Consider the following 20,095-nt stretch of genomic DNA (forward strand, 5'->3'; position numbering starts at 1 on the left):
CAAACTATTAACACAGGAGATTTGTTTGTGCTGCCGATTCATTAAGCGCACATATAAGGCCTAGATTCACGCAACGTTTTTTGCAGGCGGAAAAATATACCCCAAATTTCCAGGCAGATTTTGACTCCTTGGGGCGTTTTTGTCAGCGCTGTGGGCAAAAAACGTTGCAAAAACCGCTTTCTCTGCCTCCCATTGATGTCGATGGGAGGTCAGAGCCGAAAACGCCTGAAGGGCATGACGCTCACGGGAAAAACCGCCTCCCATTGAAATCAATGGGAGAGGTTTTCAGTCTTTTTTTTGGCGCGGTTTCCACGTTAAAAACCGAATATACCCCAACTGTATCTAGTCTAGACAATCCTGAAATACTCAGCCGTGAAGTATTGGGTCTATAGGGCTTTCAGCTTCTGGAAACAATGGTGTTTCCATTTACTCACAGTAAGCAGAGATCTTGAAAAAGGTAAGGAATTTAAACACAATGTATATTAGAATGTTGAATTTATTTAATCATGATTTGCATAAATTTAGTAGGACCAAGCTGTTTTTTTTGATCGTCACATTCCAATCCATTTATTTTCCTACATTTGATGTATACGCTGCTGCGCGGCCTAGTAGGCAGAGCCCTTAGGGTATGTGCACACGATAACGTCAATTACGGCTGAAATTACGGAGCCGTTTTAAGGAGAAAACAGCTCCTGAATTTCAGACGTAATTGCTCGTACTCGAGTCTTGCGAGGCGTCCATTACGGACGTAATTTGGAGCGGTTCTTCATTGAAGTCAATGAAGAACGGCTCAAATTACATCCCAAGAAGTGTCCTGCACTTCTTTGACGAGGCTGTTATTTTACGCGTCGTCTTTTGACAGCGACGTGTAAAATGACAGGTCGTTGGCACAGTACGTCAGCAAACCCATTGAAATGAATGGGCAGATGTTTGCCGACGTATTGGAGCCGTGTTACCAGGCGTAATTCGAGGTGTAAAACGCCTCGTTCACGCCTGAAAATAGGTTGCTTGAACCCAGCCTAAGACAGACCCATGAGCCTTGATTAGGGTTTTGGCTGTAATGGTAACCCGAGATCGCACTGCACTGATAATGGGCTGACAGAGGGAGCTCCCCCCCCCCCCCCTCTCTATTAAACATCTTAGATGCTAAGATCATTGAAAAAAAAGTCATTTAAGGGGTTAAACAGCCGGGATTGAAAGACCGATCCCGGCGGTTACAGTGGGTGACCAGCTGTCTATCACCGCTGGGCTTCTACAGTGATCGCCCAGGATAATCATCTGATCAAAGTGACAGTCATGTAAGCTCAAGCTGCCTTAAAGGGTAAAACTTTTGAAATGCCACAGGGGCATGTCAGAAGACTTGATCAGTAGGGCTCCGAAGCGCCAAGACCCCCACCGATCACTAAAACGAAGCGGCAGAAAGTCGATCGATCGAGCAATAGATGCTTGCTCGGCTTTCCAGAGCCGATCAGAAACTAAGCGGCACAGCGGTCACCTGCGCGCTTCAGCCTCTTCGTTTTAGGAATCAGTGGGAGTCTCAGCGCTTGGACCCCCCACCGATCAAAACTTCTGACATGTCAAAAGTTTTATAAAAGTTTAGTTACACTTTAACTAAAGGCATTCCAAAAAGTAAAAAAAAAAAAAAAGGCAGTCAAACGCTCTCCTTCAACCATTGCACTCAAGCATTACCCATCTTTTCGGCCCCCCAACCCCACAGATGGGACGCACACTCCATTTTGCCAAGATGTTTTTAGTAACCATGACCTTACACGCAGAAGAAACACAAGCGCAATCCATTCCATTGGATGTAATCATAAGATTCCCACAGATCACCCCCCCCCCCCCGCCCCATGACCTAAACCGCCACATTCATGGATCTCTCAACGCCACGTGCCGGGTGGGACCGGTCCGAATCACGATTACGAGTCAGTGCGTAAGTTCAGGAAAAATAAAACATTTGGTTTATTGTTAAAATCAAATCTAAATGAAAATAAGACTCCACATCGTTAGGGTGATGGAGGTTAAACTTTTAAAATATATCAGGAAGAGAAAAAAAAAAATGGGGGTGGGGCAGGGCAAGAATTTTTTTTTTTTTTTAAAAATTAAAAATCCTAGGTTGTCGGAGACTTCACTATATCCGCTGAGCAAAGTCATGTGTAGATTAGTGAGTTAAATAATTATGAGCGATCAGCTATGAGCAGGCTGAATGGGCTTGTCCTGTGTGAGCCGCGGCCACGAGGTTTAAGCAGCGCCGAAAAGAGCTGAAATTAACAAAAATTGACGGCTCACGCCCCCCTGAGGGAGGTGAGGGAGATGAGACGTGTACGGCCCCGCACCACAGAGCGCCTCCCATTGTCAGGAAACCCGTACTGTCCAGGTGACAACAGCATGAAGGGCTCTGCCACTTCCCATGATGCTTAGCGGTCAGGATTAAGTACTAAGGGACCGGGGCGGTTCTGTCAGGGATGGCGCATTTCTGTGGGTTCCTGATTGGGCAGATGGCTCGCCGACATTAAGAGGGCTGGGAGCCCAACAGTCTTTCGATGGCCGCGTTGATGTCTCCGCCCGTTGCGATGAGTGCTTGCAGGTTGGCTTCGCGGTTAATGAAACCCATTGCGTTTAACTGGTCCAATTGTGACTGAAAGCGCAGCTCGGGGGTCTGTCCCTGTAATAGATCGGGCAAAAATGACAAGTCGGTTAGAGACGTATGGGATTCCGGAAGACAAGAATACACACAAAAATCATCACCCTCTAAATTCATGAACGTGGGGGGGGGGGCGCCATGACTGCTACTAAATAGCCCCCGGGAGTGCAAACCTCTATAGGAGGCTGCTCAGTCACTTCAATTGCACCCGCTTGATTCAGCAGGACCAGATTTTTATTAACCAGTTAGTGACCAACCGGTAGTGTTTTTACGGCGGCCACTAACGGGCTTTATGCCGATGCAATTGCTTTTTTTACGGCGCTGCATCGGAAAATAAACAAGAGCAGGGAGCAGTTAAATCTCCTGCCCTCAACTGGAACGGGCGAGATCGATATCAGTATCGACCCTGCTTGATTAACCCCTCAGATGCGGTGTTCAATAGAGAGCGCCTCATGAGTGGTTTTGGAGGGAGGGAGGGGGCGCTTTCCCCTACCCCACCAGCACCATGCTATACGATCACAGGGTACCGGTGTCTTCTATGGCAGCCGGGGCATAATAAAGGTTCCCAGGTCTAGTTAATGCCTGACCATTTTACACAGACAGGCAGTAATACAGAACAAAAAAAAGTTTAAGAAAAAGTTTATAAAGTAGTAAAAATCCAAAGTAAAAAAATAAAATAAATTAAAAACCCACTTCTTCCCCTTACAAAATGCTTTATTATGAAAAAATAAAAGTTCCACATATTTGGTATCGTCGCATCCGTAACGACCCCGACTATAAAGCGGTTATGTTATTTATCCCGCCGTCATTTTTTAAAATTTATTTTAAGCAGCAAATAATAAGACACAATGCCAGAATGGCTGTTTTCTGTGAATCCTGCCTTTAAAAAAAAAAAAAATATGTGATAGTGATCAAAAAGTCACATGTACTCCAAAATGGTACCAATAAAGACTAAAAATCGTCACGCAAGAAAAAGAAGCCCTCATACCGATGCATTGGCGGAAAAAAAAAAAAAAAAAAGTTATAGCGCTTTGAATGAAATGATGGAAAAAAATTGCTTGGTTATTAAGGCCTAAAATAGGCTGGTCACTAAAGGGTTAAAAGGTGACCATTGCCTTAAAACCACTAACTAGAGGAAAAAAAAAACCACATCCCTTCCCCCATGTCATACCGGGGTGCTTCCTCCTGCTAGAAGTTGGATCATCTGCTGCATCATTTGTTGCTGAGGATTACTGGCGCCCCCTGCTGGAGAGGCACTGGTCGGTGTGGAGGGATTGTCAGGGGCTGTGCTTCCACTGGGTGCAGGGGGCATCCCGGGGATTCCAAGGGGACCAAGGCTGGAAAAGAGAAAAGACTGAATGAACGATGTTGACAAGACGACCATCACAATCTAAACCCGATGCCCAACAGTTCTACAGATCCCTCGAAAGTAGAAAGTTCCTGTGCGTGATGAGAAAATCAGGGGCGATGCCAGTCACAGCATGGGCGCTCCAAAGCAAAAAATAAATGAAGGCAGCGCTGGAACTCTAACCCTGTCGGTTCTGCCATGGAGGAGGAAGGTCCAGGCCGGGCACATGACACAAGGTTTATTACATAACCTGGGACAACTAGTGCTGGCCGATTACGAACCAAATCAAACTTAACTGAACCCTTAACCTTGATGACAAATAATGAACACTTAGACCACACCCCTTTTTAAATGTCACGCCCCCTATTTGCATACCATTAAATGAATATATATCCCCCGCACCCAGTATAATGCCCCCCAGTGCCTAATAAAAAATAATGCTCATCTGACCCCGTTTCCACGACGAGTGGAGGAGAACCCTCAGCAGGTCTCCGATACAGTTGAATCCAATGGTGGAGACAAGCAGCCGTTACATAGTGAATGGTGGAGCGGGGAGCTGACGGCATCCTGCTCCACCATCGGATTCAACTGTATCGGAGGAAGCGGATACATTAGAAACCGGCACATGACCGAAAAACAAAAAAAAACGGACCGTTTATTTTTTCCAATTAGTTGCAGTTTAGCCCTCACAGGCACATTTTAAGCCTTGTTCACACAGTGCAGATTGTGCCTGCATTCTTTAAGTTAAAACCAGAATTGGATCCAGGAGAGCAGACCTAGAAGGCCTGTCTTATATATTTCGCCTGCTTAGGCTTTTAAAAACCAAAAAAAAAACACCCCATGCAAAATCTGCACTGTGTGAACAAGGCCTTCTAGTTTTTACAAGGCTCTGATCTGAAAGTTGGTCTTACCCAGAGATCAGGGTCGGGGCCTCTGTCTGGAGAGTCTGGAGTCCCTGCTGGATCTGGAGGAGGGCCTGCATGGCTCGGGGATTGGTCATTAGAGAGAGGGATTCTGGATTCTGCATCTGCGGGTCACAACACGGGTATAAGAAAGTGTAAGAAACATACGTTACAGGAGACTCCTCACAACACTTATCCATTGGCGTCATTATACCATCTCAGACTACGGCACGGATCCCATCTCTTTACCTGCTGTAGGAAGACTGGCATCTGGAGCCGGAGCTGTTCCTGTAGCTGGGGGTTACCAGCAAAGATTGGAATGTTTCCCATCATCTGGGGAGAAGATCAAGACGAGATATAACGTCACCCGTCGTCCACGACTGACCCCCCCAACGATCAGGATATTGATGGTATAACTGATCACTAGGCCATCAATAACCTGGCGGCACGCCCCATTGGTTTAGAGAGTACAGGGCATAAACCAACCTGAGCAGTGAAGTCTGGATTTTGGGAGAGTGTCTGCATCATAGTGCGCATGTAGGGGGCCGAGATCATGCTCTGTATTAGTTGGGGGTTCTCGGAGATCTGTTGCAACAGGCCCTGCATTTCTGGACTGTTAAACATGCCTAAAACAAGAAAAAGAAACCACGTTGATCGAGCAATAATCGATTATGTAGGGGGAGGAGCGACCGCTACGGTGATCGCTCGTCCCCATACATTTCCATCGTGTCAGCAGCGCATCTCCCGGTTTAAGCGCAGCAACGCCAAAGATGACGTTTTTTTTTTTTTAAACTCGTGCTATTGAAAACATATAGTACAAATGCAGTTACACCATACATTGTATGCAAAAAGGAATGCAGAGAAGTGCACATTACAACACGTCTCAACATATCAAGAAGAATACATACACCTTAACATACAAACAATATACATCTCCCGTATCACATGCTGAGCCAGGCACCGTGCCGGAGGCTATGATGATTCATTACCCTTTCATTTAGCGGAGTGTCAGCGATCTCCGGATGTCATGATATCTGTGTGGGGTATATCGAGTCTCTGCAGATTCACACCATGCGTCCCAGATTTTATAGAATTCATCAAGGCATCCTCTTTGTTTATACATTATCCGTTCGTAAGGGATGATCGAATTCACAAGTGATTTCCACTTATTCACCTTGGGAGGACGCGGGTCCATCCATCTAAGAGCAATAGCCTTCCTTGCCATAAACCGTATTTCCCGGCCAACATTCGTCCTGGAGAACACCGAACAAGCAAATCTGCGGAGTTGCCGGGACAGGAATATGCAGAATTCCAGCTGCTACCCCGAGTACCTCATCCCAGAAAGAGGAAACAAATGGACACGCCCAGATCATGTGCCAGAAGTCGGCCCTGGGAAACCGACACCTGTGACACTCCGTGCTCGGATATCTACCCATTTTTTGTAGCCTAACGGCAGTAAGGTAGCTCTGATGTATCATGGATCGTTGTATCATCCTGTTATTGGCCGCTGGGGACACAGAGTGGGGAAGAGAGAATCTCCTCCCATTCCTCCTCAGTGAGGTCGGGTATCTGTGCTCTCCATTTGTCCTGTACCGGTAGTGGTGTGCTAACTTTGGCCGTTATGAGAGACGTGTATATGGCCGATATTAACCCTCTGGGTCCTTGGGATCGAAATACTCCTATCAATGGAAATTGTGAGAATGCCGTATCTGGGGCAGGGAACTGGACCCTGAGAGCATGGCGCAATTGCAAGTACCTGTAAAAGGCAGACCTGGGCAGTGTAAATTCCGACTGCAGCTGTGTAAAGGATTGAAGGCTGTTTCCCTCATATACATCCCCTATATTGTGTATCCCATGCAGAATCCAGAATATTGGGGCCAGGTCCTCTGATACCTGTGTGAGGAGCGAGTTTGACCATAATGGCATGTCTGTCTGCACGTCAGTGTACCCGTAAATGCCCTTTGCAGCTGACCATACCTGGGAAGCCACCCTATGAACATGTAGTACATTCTTGAGTGCATTCATGGGACCTTCCAATACTGGCCAAAGGGTAGGTATTTGCAGGTAGACCGCCAGGTGCTGTTCCCTATTTGTCAGCGTCGTGTCATTTACCCATGCTTTTAAATATCGGAATTGCCCCGCTAGATAGTACAGAAAGAGATCCGGCAAGGCAGCTCCCCCCTGTGTTTTGGGTCGCTGCAGAGTAGTGAGGCTGAGTTTTGACCTATTTGCACCCCAGATGAATGTATCTGCTTAAAGAAGCTTTTGTACACCGGTGTCGCTGCGTGTTCTAGGATATATAGGCATTTGGGGAGGATGACCATTTTAATTAAGTTAATCCTACCAGTTACCGCCAGGGGGAGAGGACTCCAGATCCTGAACTTGCCCCTTACATAATCCAGCAGTGGTAAGATATTAGTATCATGATCATTTCTATGGTCCCGATTTATAATGATATCAAGGTATTTAAATGAAGAGACTACCCGTAGACCCTGTATGAAGTCTGGCCATCCCGTTCCCTGCAGGGGCATAAAAAACAACTTGGTCCAATTAATGTGAAGTCCCGAGAACTTCCCAAATGATTCTAAAGCAGTGATCGCAACGGGTAGCGTCTCCCTGGGTTGGGACATAAGGACCATATCATCTGCATACAAGCCAATTCTTTCCTCCTTTCCCCCCAGCCCTATCCCTTTGTACTCGGGGTGCTGCCGGATTCGTAGGGCTAGAGGTTCAATAGCGAGGGCAAACAGTAAAGGAGAGAGGGGACAGCCCTGCCTAGTGCCCCTCTGTAAGCGAAAATGCGGGGATAACACCAGAATTTGTGCCCGTGGTTCCTTATATAGGAGAGATCCACCTAAGGAATTGAGGCCCAAATCCAAATCTATCCAAAGTCTCCAACAAGTATGCCCATTGAATGGAATCAAAGGCTTTAGCGGCATCTAATGAAGCCATTGCCCAGTCTGCCTTCATAGCTTCTCCTATCTGTGCAAGTATCTGTACCCTACGGATGTTGTCGGATGTGGATTTCCCCGGCATAAAGCCAGATTGGTCCTCGTGAATTACTTGGGAGATGACTTTGAGCCTATTTGCTAAGATTTTGGTAAGTATCTTGTAATCGCTATTTAATAGAGATATCGGTCGATAGGAGCCACAATCCATCGGATCCTTATCAGGTTTTAACAGGACCCCAAAGATGACGTTTATCAGGTCCAACCGACACTGGCATAAATAGGGATGTCACAGAATTTGGACTTCGATACCGATACTTCGTGTAGTATTTGCGATTTCGATACCAAAACGATACTTTGCCAACAGTAATAAAAAAATTAATAAAGTTCTTCCGTTTTCTGATGTGAGGCGCGAGGTGCGATGATGAATTTAACCTCCACGTGCCTCACATTAATAGTAATTAACCCCATCATGTTTCCCAGTCATAATGGGTTAATGTGTAAGGTACATGATGGGTGCCCCACAATAATAAGTGAAAAGTTTTTATTTTTTTACATCGTACACATCATAAATGACGCAAAAAAATAATTGTTGTGCAGGTTATTACGGCCGCGCCAATACCCAATATGTGTACGTGTTATGTATTTTTTTAAATGTATTATTACTTTAGGTCTTTACTTTTATTGTACTGGCACATATCAGATTTATGCCAGTACATGAGCCTGTGTACGGATCGTACACAGGCAGTTGTTAGGACATACCATATTTCCTGTTAGGGCATACTTGGGTAAGACAGCCCTGGGGTCCTTCAATGGACCCTGGGCTGTCTGCCCATATATGGCATGTCCCTCGATTGTGTCACAGGGATTCCCCCTTTCTCATTCTCCCCTGAATGCTGCGGTGGCGGTCCGCTTTGATCGCAGCGTTCATGGGAATAGCGGTGGAGATGAGGTTTCTCTGATTTCCGCCAGCGGGGCTGCGGCTGTGTAATACATTGCCCCGCTCCTGACAAAGTGCGCGCGCGGTCAGCATGAGGAGATGCGGCCGGCGCTGCACTAATGAGCGCAGGCACTGAACATGGGTGTGTTTTGTAGTGCGCCCGCCATGCTCTGACTTAATCCGGACAGCGCTCACTTGTCAGGACTCAGGAGCGGGGCAGTGGCTCTATCACACAGCCGCAGCCCCGCTCACACATTCATGTGTTACAATGCTAAGCTGCGCGGCCGCACAGATTGGTATCAAAATACATGAAGCAACGGTATCGAACAGTTTGGGGGTGCACGGTATCGAAGTTTCTACGCATCCCCTAGGCATAAGACGTGTAACTCCGCTCTGTAAACCTCATACCCTCCCGCAGCAACGTCAAATAATGAGCCTAAAATTTAGATGCTCATTCACACTTTAAAATGTGGAGCTGATCCCCAACATGGCCTATCGGGAAAGCTATGCTGGACTAAGTGGCGGATATCCTAGCCAAATCAGATATTCATCCTGCTGCCTGACCCTTGAAGGGCAAGTGTGTGCGCAGCGTAGGGCCGGGCGATTAGAACCCAAATCAAAATCACAATTGATTGAACATGTGACCTCGATTACGATTAATGATCCTTTTCGGACACGCCCCCTATTTGAACACCTCGCCATTGAATATCCACTGAGCCCGCAGTATACTATTGTATAGAATATACCCCGATAATGCCCCCAAACGCAGAATGCCCCAATAGCTGCCCCCACACCCAATATAATGCCCTTATTGCTGGCCTCACGGTGTATAATAAATTGGAACCCCCTCCGCGAAAAAAAACGAAATGCGAGGACCTCTGTTAATTTGCGCTGAATTTCTATTTCGTTTTCTTTCCAATGAATTGGCCAGCCCGAGCGGGAAATATATGGACTGATCAGCCAAATATCTGCCAGCCTAGTGGCCACGACTATACCCAAGATGCCACATCCGCAGTAAGGAGAATACCTGCAATGAGCTCTTACCTGTCCCCAGATTTGCAGCATTGATGCCAAACGGGTTTGATACGGTCGGGGCACTCTGGCTGGTAGTGGAGCTGCTGTTGCCCTCGCTGGTGGGGGGCTGGCTCTGTGGGGAAGATGGATTCCAGGGGTTTGGAAGAGGCTCGCGGTTCTCGGTGCGTAACGGCTGAGCGGCTGAACCCTCCGAGCCCCCCATTGCGGAAAACGGGTTGTTGCCAAACTGGAAAAACAGAGGTCATTAAAAATATATATATACACATATTCAATTAAACACAAGTCCCCGCCTGCCGGTTTATAATGAAGTTCAATAAGTGTATGTTCCCCATGACGCTCCTAACCCGTCGGCTACAGAGCTATAAGACTTAGTGCGCCCTCTGCTGGTGGGCTGGTGAATAGCACCTAATCTTACCTGCTCCCTGGCGGCGCTGAACATCGGCTCCTGTATATCGGTGTACATGCGTCGTAAAGCGTTATATCCTCCCGGGATGCTTTCCAAGTTGCTGAGCGCGCGGTCCTGGTTCCGCATCATTTCCTGCATCATAGCGGGGTTGCGGGCCAGCTCCATGGTCTGAAACATTGTGTGCAAAATCAATATCCTAGCCGGGACATCTCCCGCATGAGCCGATCCAGGGTCGTGCCCGCGTCCCATACCTGTCTCATGAGCTCCGGGTTGTTCAGCATGTGACTTATTTCCGGGTTCCTCTCCATCAGCTGCTGCATTTGCGGGTTGGCCACGATCATTTGCCTCATGAGGTCCGGGTTAGACATCATATTCTGCACTAGCGGGTTCTCCATGATCTGAGACAACATCTCCGGGTTGGACATCAGCTGCCGCTGCATCTGTTGCTGAAGCTCCATGAAGTTGGCGGAGCCCATGCCCAGGTTGCCCAAACCAGACAGTCCTCCAAACCCGGCTGGAAGACAGAGAGGAGAGAACATACAGTGTCGTACACTCCGGCAGGAAACGAGAAACCGCCACTCAGTCAATGAAGCGGGGTCTATACTTACAAAGGATGCTCGGAGAGGGAGCCCGATCAGGGGGGCTCGTGCCACTCGCCCTGGTGGTACCACCGGAGATGTCAGGGGTGGCGGCTGCGGAGCTGGGCTGTGAGGGGGAGTCGTCATTTCCTGTAGGTGAAGAGGAGGCGGTAGAGGCAGCGACGGCAGCAGCGGTGGCAGCAGCTGAAGGCGACAAGGCGGATGGATCCTGGGACCTAAACACAGACAACTTCACTAGTATTTTACGTTATTCTCCCAAGTACGTTTTCTGGCCCGAATTAACAAGCCCCATATTGTCCACGTGATTGGTCGAACCACTTAACGCATTGTCGCGCGTTGTATGGAGCGGGCTATCTATCTATACCCAGACCCTTATCACATCCATAGGTTCGTTTTTTTCCCGCGTGACTACGCCGCCGCCACCACTCACTTCTGTGCCGTTTTGATGACGAGATGTACGGTGAGGCCATCTTTGATGCCATGTTGGTTCAATGTGTCGCCGTCTTTCAAGATCTTCCCGGCGAAGATCAGTACCAGCTGATCCTTCTTGGCTTTAAACCTCCTGGAAATCTCCTCCTTGAACTGCGGGGATAAAAAAAACAACAAAAACGTACAGTCAGGGGGGGGGGGGGTTATAACTAAAAACATTCAACCGTTATGGGCGCTGATTTTAAATGTTTATATCAGCCATACGAGAGGTTCCCATATTTAAATCACTCACAATAGGCAATCGTGTGTTCTCCAGAGTGAGGTGCATTATGGGAGCCCAGCATGCATTACAGCAGAATTATGAACGCAGCTCTGGATGCGACTAGAGTATTAGTCATTACATCAGCCAAGACTAGCAAAGGATCGGTAAGACATATACTAGACCGAGTCGGTCTGATGACTTGTAATTTAGGCCTACGTGATTTGCTTGGAAAAAAATGGCACCTGAACGGAGGGACGTCCTGCGACTCTCAAGGGGTTAATTAATAAATGAATTCCCATTGCGACGAGGGTAACAGCTCTGGAAATAAACAAGAAGAAAGCAAACAAAATGTCATCTGCTTGGACGAGAGCGTGCGATTACAACACGGCCTCAGCTGTGTCACAGGGCGACTGGCGAACTCCACAGAGACTGGCGCTGACACACTGGCACAGAGGCAGCTCTTACTCCAGAGCCTTCACCACACAGACACGGCATTATGCAATGTCCCAGCACCAGAATAATAACCCCCCCTCCCCCCCCATGTACCCTGAAAAAGGAGTAGAAACCGCCATTCAGGGGCCTGGGAAAGCTGGGTAGCGCTCTAGTAGAAGGAATACGACCCTTATAAGTGAGTTTTCCGTTACGAGGGACATTGTGATAATTAACGTTATCCAGATCTTATTAAACGCAGACGAGATCGATGAGGCCTCAAGGAAACGGAGGAAGTCAATGTAATATAGAACGCAATATTTACATCATCCCCCGACTCTGGTGCCGAAACATCCCCCGGGAGATGGAGATGAACCGGCGACGCTGTCCGAGACCGCAGCATGTGCTATAGATCTATATACGTGCGTATACATATAGGCTTATAGATAACGCTCTGATATACCCTCCCCCACAGCAGCAGGCCCATGTCTGCCCCATATCGGGACCCCTTTTCTCAAAGGAGCCCTCCAGTCAAACTGATGTACTGCATTATTCCTAGTGTCGGAGGGGGCGGGGCATGACACAGGGATCTTATCAGGCGTTCTTTAAATTCAATGTCAAGCTCCGCCCCCTCTAGGAATTACAGCCAATCAGTTTTGCTTGGAGTGTTTCTTTAAGGCTGCTCCCCCGATGGTGAGACATACCGCTGGCCACGATTATTTCCACCGCGCGCCATTAGGTTTTGCTAGTGCCGCTGATCTCCCAGGGAAACAGATCAGACAGGTATCACGAGTGTCTGCAACTTTCTAATAGACTTTGTGTTTCGAATAGTCACCATTTTGAACATCTCTGCTTGCCGTCAGTGAATGGGAACATCCAGTGCCGGAAAATCTGTATAAACCCAATACGCCTCACAGCTGAGGGTTTGTCACAATGGCAATCCTCTATGAGCTAAACAGCCTGACACGTGTTGCCCGCGCTGTAGACCTGTTTAACTACAAAAATTGTCACAGGAGAAGTTTGGACGAAATTGTAGCAAACCTGCAGCTGCTAGAAGTGTAAGATCTGTAAAGGTTCCCAGCCCCTGGATAAAAACATGAAAGTTCTTATTTACTGACAGCAAGCAGAGATTGTGAAACGATTGGTGGACAAAGTATATTAGAAAGTTGCAGAACTTTCCATTATACAATGATTCGGCTTCTATTACATGGCCCGGCAATGTTTGGTATCCAACTTTTTGCACAATGGTGACCTACTCCAGAGCTGCAATCACTATTCTGCTGGAAGATTGTAGTCAGACCCTCCCAAGCAGCTCAGCTGAGCCCCTAGAATGCAGGAGAAAGCTTTATATATCTATAGGAGATGACCGCATGTAAAGACTACACTTCCCAGAATGCAAATCACCAGCACAAGTTCTATACAGACACTGAACAAGCAGGAGATGTTTGAACGTAGTAGTTTGCCGAATAAGAGTATGTTCACACAGGGTGGAAACGCTGCATAAAAGAACACCGCGTATACGCCCTGGACTCCATCCAAAAAAACTGCGCCAAATTGTGGTAGGTTCTTCGGGTGTAATTCCCGCGTCCCTGCATTGTCCGAGAAGTGCGGCCTCCTGGGATGCTACTGTATATGGGTCAGTTCAAACAAAGTTTTTTGGCGCTAATTATGACAAAGAAACCGCGGAATCAACACTAAAAATGGCCGAAATCGCATTCCATTGATATCAATGGGAGAACGAGGAGTTTCTATTCCAGGGCGAATTTTGGCTGCTTGCGGGGAAAATAAAAGTGCCACGTCCTTTATTTCCGTGTTTTCCACTTCTGACCTCCCACTGAAACCAACGGGAGGCAGAAAAAACCTGCAGCGCGCATATTTTTTTTGCACGCAGTCCTCACATTAACTTCAATGACCAAGAGCCACAGGAAAAAAAAAGAGAGGGGGACGGGAGGGACCCAGAGCCACAGGAAAAAAAAGAGAGGGGGACGGGAGGGACCCAGAGCCACAGGAAAAAAAAGAGGGGGACGGACCCAGAGCCACAGGAAAAAAAAGAGGGGGACGGACCCAGAGCCACAGGAAAAAAAAGAGGGGGACGGACCCAGAGCCACAGGAAAAAAAAGAGGGGGACGGACCCAGAGCCACAGGAAAAAAAAGAGGGGGACGGACCCAGAGCCACAGGAAAAAAAAGAGGGGGACGGACCCAGAGCCACAGGAAAAAAAAGAGGGGGACGGACCCAGAGCCACAGGAAAAAAAAGAGGGGGATGGACCCAGAGCCACAGGAAAAAAAAGAGGGGGATGGACCCAGAGCCACAGGAAAAAAAAGAGAGGGGGACGGACCCAGAGCCACAGGAAAAAAAAGAGAGGGGGACGGACCCAGAGCCACAGGAAAAAAAAGAGAGGGGGACGGACCCAGAGCCACAGGAAAAAAAGAGGGGGGACGGGACGGACCCAGAGCCACAGGAAAAAAAAAAAGAGGGGGGGACGACCCAGAGCCACAGGAAAAAATACGGGGGCCCAGATCCACGGCTGTATAGGGAAGAGGAAGGACCCAGACCTCTCGCTGCTCAGTAGTGATATGTGGGCACACAAGGTGACGGAGTCGGGATCACACAGGTACACACAGGGCAGTAGGTGGCAACTCTGGTAAGCGGCGGTGCACGTGACCCGTCCAGTGTGAGCGGCCACCACTGCCCCATCACCCATAATGCAGCCCGGCCGGCGCTCACCTCCCGCACACACGCCGTCTCTCCAATCGCGATTTCCTCCTTGTCCTTGGGTGTCTTGACAGTGACCCGGATAAGGCCTTTGCTCGGCGCCTGTCCGGGGTTACCGGAGGCCGCACCGTCAGCGCCGCTCTCCGCCATCTTGTTTGCACCCGCCCACCCCGAGGAGGAGCAGAAAAGGGGGGAGTGTAGCCGGCTGGGACGAAACAGGGACCTCCGCGCTTTGTTTCGGTTGCTGAACGCTCTAGCGACCTCACGCGGCGAGGAGGAACCAGCGCTTGTGATGGTGCTGCGTCATTCCACACAACCAGCTGACCCGATTCCACCAACCACAGCGCGGCTTTTTGGAATGCAATAACTACGCGGACCAATCACACACAACCAAACGGATCGTGCGTTCCAGGGCCTAAATCGTTGCTAGGACAACGCAAGCCTCTGCCAAATTTTTATATTTTTTTTCTTTCATATTAATACTATTTCAATGCCATCATCATTATTCCTGTCGCTTGTACCACACAGGCTGTAAGTGAGTTCATTTTAACGCATATAACAATTTCTTGGGTTTTGTAGTCTCTTTTTTTGGACTGCATTTCCCGCCATGCACTGCGTGGGTGGGGTTTGTCAGGTCACATGACAGGAGCTTGTGACTACAGGAGACAGACTGAACGCTTGGACTTGCTGTAGGAGAATTATTATGTTGCGACCCAAAGCTCTGACCCAGGTGCTGAGCCAGGCCAACACCGGGGGTGTGCAGAGCACTCTGTGAGTATACAGCTCCTCTCCGTCCATTGCATGGACTTCGCCTGATTAGCCTGCAGAACCCTGGCAGCCACATCCGCTATTACTCTCTGTTATCAGCCAGAGCACTGGGTGCAAAGCAGGAAGTCCACTGTGCATAGGAGAATGTTTTCCCCTCTTCAAATGTTTCATTTCTGAGTATCTACTGCAAACAGCGCCACACCTGTAAACAGGTCCTGCCTGGTATTGCAGCTCTTCTCCATGGGGTTTGAGCTGTAATACCGCACACAACCTGTGTTGAGGGATGGCGCTGTTTGTGGAAGAAAGTTGCCATGTTTTTCTAACGCTTTAAATGTGTCTACGCCCGGATTGGGGTTACTAAGGTGCTTGCTGTTTTCTTTCCGCCCTCCTCGCAGGCTCCTGAACAATGAAGGCTCTCTACTTGCGTATTCTGGCTATGGCGACACAGACGCCCGAGTTACAGCTGCTATTGCTAGCAACATTTGGGCTGCCTATGATAAGAACGGACATCAGGCGTTCAACGAGGACAATCTTAAATTCATCCTTATGGACTGTATGGTGGGTATTCCGAAACCTCAATTCTAGGAAAACTTCAAACGCGTTTAGAGGGAGGGTCCCCCTGATCATGACCCCCCATTAGCTCTTGGGTGACTGCCCCTTGTAGCCTGGGCAGTGAGCCACCTATTTCAGTAGATCCTATATAATGGTTCACTCCCCCCACAGATATACCAAAGTCGCCGGGGGACCTGCCTAATGGAGAGGGGTGATCCAAAGTGGACCATTTCTTTAATTCTTGATCTATAAGCGCCAAAGAGTGCCCCTTGTATAAGACATGGTGCTGCTCTAAGTGGTGCCCCCTATACAAATAGTCCTATGTGGCAGCTGAGCTCTCGACCGTTACCACCACGTCCGTAATTAAAGGGGACCCGTCCCCTCTCTATTCCCCATGAAATAACAATTCTAGAACATCTTTTCTTAGAACTCTCCGTTCCTCTGTTATTCCTCCTAGAAATGTATGAATAAATCGACAACTGGGTGTTACCAGTTGGGGGTGTGTCTCTACACAGACTGACAACGTCCAATCAGGGCTGACCGTGAGACTGTAAGGACACGCCTCTATAACCAGGGGTTAACCCCTTCCCGACATTTGACGTAAGGCTACTTCATAGCCGGGTAGGGGAAGTATGGAGCGGGCTCCAGTCGACATTTCACAGTAACAAGCGGGATCCCGCTCATTTAAATCGTTCGAGGGGGGCAACCCCCTCTAGCAGCTCATCGCGCCACCGCAATTCAGTCGCGCGGGTGGTGATGGTTGCTATGGGGGCCTACTGAAGAACCCCAGGTCCGCCATCTTTGTGCTTCTATTAAGCCTGTCAGAAAGACCATCTACTGTAATACATTAGTACTGCATATAGTGCAAGCGATCGAACGATCGCTGGTTCAAGTCCCCTAGGGGGACTAATAAAAAAAAAAAGTTAAATTTAGTAAAATAAAGTTGTTTGTTTTTTTTATGTAAAAAATAATAAAATGTATAAAGTTGAAAAAAAAATATTTTTTTTCCCATTTTCCCCCTAGAGCATAGTAAAAAAATAAATAAATAAACATAATTGGTATCGCCGCGTCCGTAAAAGTCTGAACTATTACAATAGTAATGACCAAGCAACTTTTTTAGTTTTTCCATCGCCACATTTAAAGGGCCAGAACTTATTTATTTTCACATGGACGCGGCTGTACGAGGACTTGTTTTTTGCAGGATGAGTTGTATTTTTCAACTGCACCGTTTTGGGGTATATAGAATTTTTTTATTAACTTTGTTTTTAGGGGGGGATATTAAAAAAAACAGCAATTTTGCCGCCATTTTTCTATGCATTTCACATTTACGCCGTTTACCGTGCGGTGTGAATAACATGCTACCTTTATTCTATGGGTCGGTACGATTACGGCGATACCACATACGTGTACGTTTTTTTTATGTTTTGTTACTTTTAAAGAATAAAAACATTTTCGAACTAAAATAATTTTATTTTGCGTCGCCGCGTTTCCAGAGCCGTAACTTTTTTATTTTTCCGTCAATGTCGCCATATGAGGGTTTCTTTCTTCGCGGGACTTCATTGCTACCATTTTGGGGTAAATTGGACTTATTGATGAATTTTTTATTATTATCTTTTGGGGGGAATGGAAAAAAAACTAGCAATTTTGCCGCTGTTTTTTGAGTTGTTTTTTTTAAGGCGTTCTTGCGGTTTAAATAATACGCTAAGTTTATTATTTGGATCATTACGATTGCGGGGATACCGTATATGTGCAGGACGTTGATTAGACCGCCGTGGAAATCCCCTTAATGACCGCGGTGAAAAGGCGTATCGGTGGTCATTAAGCGGTTAAATACTCTTCTGTTTCATTTGCCTTGACGGTCACTGACAGATTCTAGAGGAGACGCCCCTTGTATATCTCAGGGGTGGTGGGTTTGTGCTTCTACACGGCGGACAATCCGAACAAGAAGAGCTGCAGTGTAAAGCATGGTGGGATGAGGGAACAGCAGTCTTTAAAAGGCCTCTTACGAGGTGCAGTTCACGCATCACCGTGTCTTTGGGAATGTTTACACAGCCTGCATCGGAACCAGGAGGATCTGTCCTCTCTATTTAATCAGTGGGACATTGATGAGCTCTGAGTTTTCTGCTGTAGGGGGCGTCGTTGTGTTTCCTGTAACCCTGTTTTGTTGCTTCCCCCCCACAGGAAGGTCGCGTTGCGATAACAAGAGTGTCGAACCTGCTGCTGTGCATGTATGCCAAAGAGACTGTCGGATTTGGCATGCTGAAAGCAAAGGTGAGTGACTGTCATTACCTCGTGCCGCTAGTCTCTAGATGTAAACGAGAAGGTTCCCATTCACTTACAGTAAGCAGAGATCTTAAAAATGGTGAGATTTAGATCATCTGTCTGTCGATATCTAAAAGGGGATGTCCAATAACTAAATCTGAATCACTGCATAATCAAAATTTCTGCACCGTTCTAAAATACTTTGCATTTGAATTCCTCACCATTTTCAAGATCTCTGCTTGCCACCAGTGAACGGGAACATTCTTATTTGTATCCAATGACTAATAACCAGTACAGACCTAATCATAACAGTTGAGAGTTTATATCCATCCTGAGCAATCCTTTGTGATTCAAAAGGACAGAGTACATTAGAAAGTTCCCACCCCCATGCTTTACACTGCAGCGCTGCTTGTTTAGATTAACTGAAGTCGGTGCCTGGAGAGCTGATTCCCATTACAGCAAGAACATAATTATAAACTACAATGAAGCCACCAATGAAAAATGCAGCACGTAGATAAAGTAGGAGGAGCCTCAATAAGGGGGTGGAGCCTGATTATCTACTTTATTGATTTACATTGCAGATCTGTACGTTAATTAATCTCATTATTGTGGTTCCCTAGGCCCAGGCTCTAGTGGAGTACCTCGAGGAGCCGCTTAACCAGGTGTCCGCGTCTTGAGGACCTTCTCTGGGTTCATGTGGACTGTTCTCGGCAGACGCTGGTGAAGAACGCTCTCATCCCCGATTCCTTCTCGCGATAGAAGTCTCTGCCCGATCCTCCCGTATTCCCGTGTTATATAATGATGATAAATTTCCTTGTACAGAAGTCTGGATTTCAGTGGAGCCCATTGTGGCCAATAAAGGATGTATAGAACTGACAGCCGAGGACCCCCGGCTATTACTATTGTAAAGATGCTTCGTATTTTGAGTCCTTTCGTTTAGTCGGCGACTAAACTGGAAAAATGGCATATTATATGTCCTAAATGCGGAGTACCTGCCATTGTGGATAGATAGGACCTGGGAGGTGGTGGGGCGTCTCAGTGCTTCCCCCTGCTGTCCTCCCAAGACCTGCGGTGCTACCCATTATGGGAATGGTGTTGTAGGATGACAGAGGGACTAACATGGGGAGTTGGAAGTCTGTCGCGGCCAATTCGGGGCATGCTCAAGGAAGGGGGCGCCATTTTGGTGTTGCTATGGGTCAATCCGTCTTCACTCTAGTGCCCCTTCTGCAGTACCCTTTTTGAACACAAGGTGGCAGCAGACAAGTTGCTCATAAGAGTGGAGCTAGGGGGCCCCATGAGCAGCTTCTATGCAGCCTTGTCCACCCTCCCTTGTTTAATCAGCACTTCTAGTGATTGGATTTCCTACAGTCTCTTGAAGACGGCTTTGGCCACTGGTCCGTTCACATGGCGGATTGTGCGTGGCGCGTTCCGCTGCGGAATTATTCTTCCTGTCGGCAGGAAGATTCCTCCTTCCATTGACTTCAATGGGAGTTTCGGACAAAATCCGCCCGAAAATAGATAGAGATATATATATATTTGTTTGCATGTATTTTAGAGTCCCTTCACAGCCATAAAAGTATTTTGTGGTTGTAGATATGTCTTTGGGCTGTGACAGAGGAAGTTTAAAGGTCGCACGTTATGCAATACCGTAGCTATTTTTAGTTTTTCGTTTTTCTGGGGGGGGGGGGGGGGGGGGATTTTCTGCTTGCAGTAAGCTAAACTCACCACTAGGTGGTGCCATTATAAATGAGAAGTAAAGAACACTATCCCAGTGTGAACCTTCCCACGTAGCGGAAATGCGACGGAAAGTCTTATCCACAGAAGTTTTCCGTGCAGAAATAGATTTTTAAATCCGC

At 47.6% G+C, this 20,095-nt stretch overlaps 2 protein-coding genes across 3 annotated transcripts; one reads left to right on the forward strand and one right to left on the reverse strand.

The window, feature by feature from the left end:
* Positions 1-1,934: 1,934 nt before the first annotated feature.
* On the reverse strand, positions 1,935-14,965 carry UBQLN4 (ubiquilin 4). Its single transcript, XM_075843909.1, has 11 exons — positions 14,670-14,965; positions 11,253-11,404; positions 10,832-11,037; positions 10,475-10,737; positions 10,233-10,391; positions 9,827-10,043; positions 5,381-5,520; positions 5,144-5,227; positions 4,904-5,019; positions 3,816-3,981; positions 1,935-2,665 (listed from the first exon to the last, which is right to left on the reverse strand). Exons 1-11 carry the CDS (start codon positions 14,805-14,807, stop codon positions 2,513-2,515), a joined length of 1,794 nt encoding a protein of 597 aa, XP_075700024.1. The 5' UTR covers positions 14,808-14,965; the 3' UTR covers positions 1,935-2,512.
* Positions 14,926-19,117, forward strand: LAMTOR2 (late endosomal/lysosomal adaptor, MAPK and MTOR activator 2). Of its 2 annotated transcripts, none has more exons than XM_075843911.1 (4): positions 14,926-15,188; positions 15,821-15,983; positions 18,159-18,248; positions 18,860-19,117. In XM_075843911.1, exons 1-4 carry the CDS (start codon positions 15,148-15,150, stop codon positions 18,914-18,916), a joined length of 351 nt encoding a protein of 116 aa, XP_075700026.1. In that variant the 5' UTR covers positions 14,926-15,147; the 3' UTR covers positions 18,917-19,117. The 2 variants fall into 2 exon arrangements, with proteins under 2 accessions (XP_075700026.1, XP_075700025.1); XM_075843910.1 differs by lacking the exon at positions 14,926-15,188 and adding an exon at positions 15,277-15,428.
* The last annotated feature ends 978 nt before the right edge of the window (positions 19,118-20,095 follow it).

Source organism: Rhinoderma darwinii, chromosome 12 (genome assembly GCF_050947455.1).
Source record: "Rhinoderma darwinii isolate aRhiDar2 chromosome 12, aRhiDar2.hap1, whole genome shotgun sequence".
Lineage (NCBI taxonomy): Eukaryota > Metazoa > Chordata > Amphibia > Anura > Rhinodermatidae > Rhinoderma > Rhinoderma darwinii.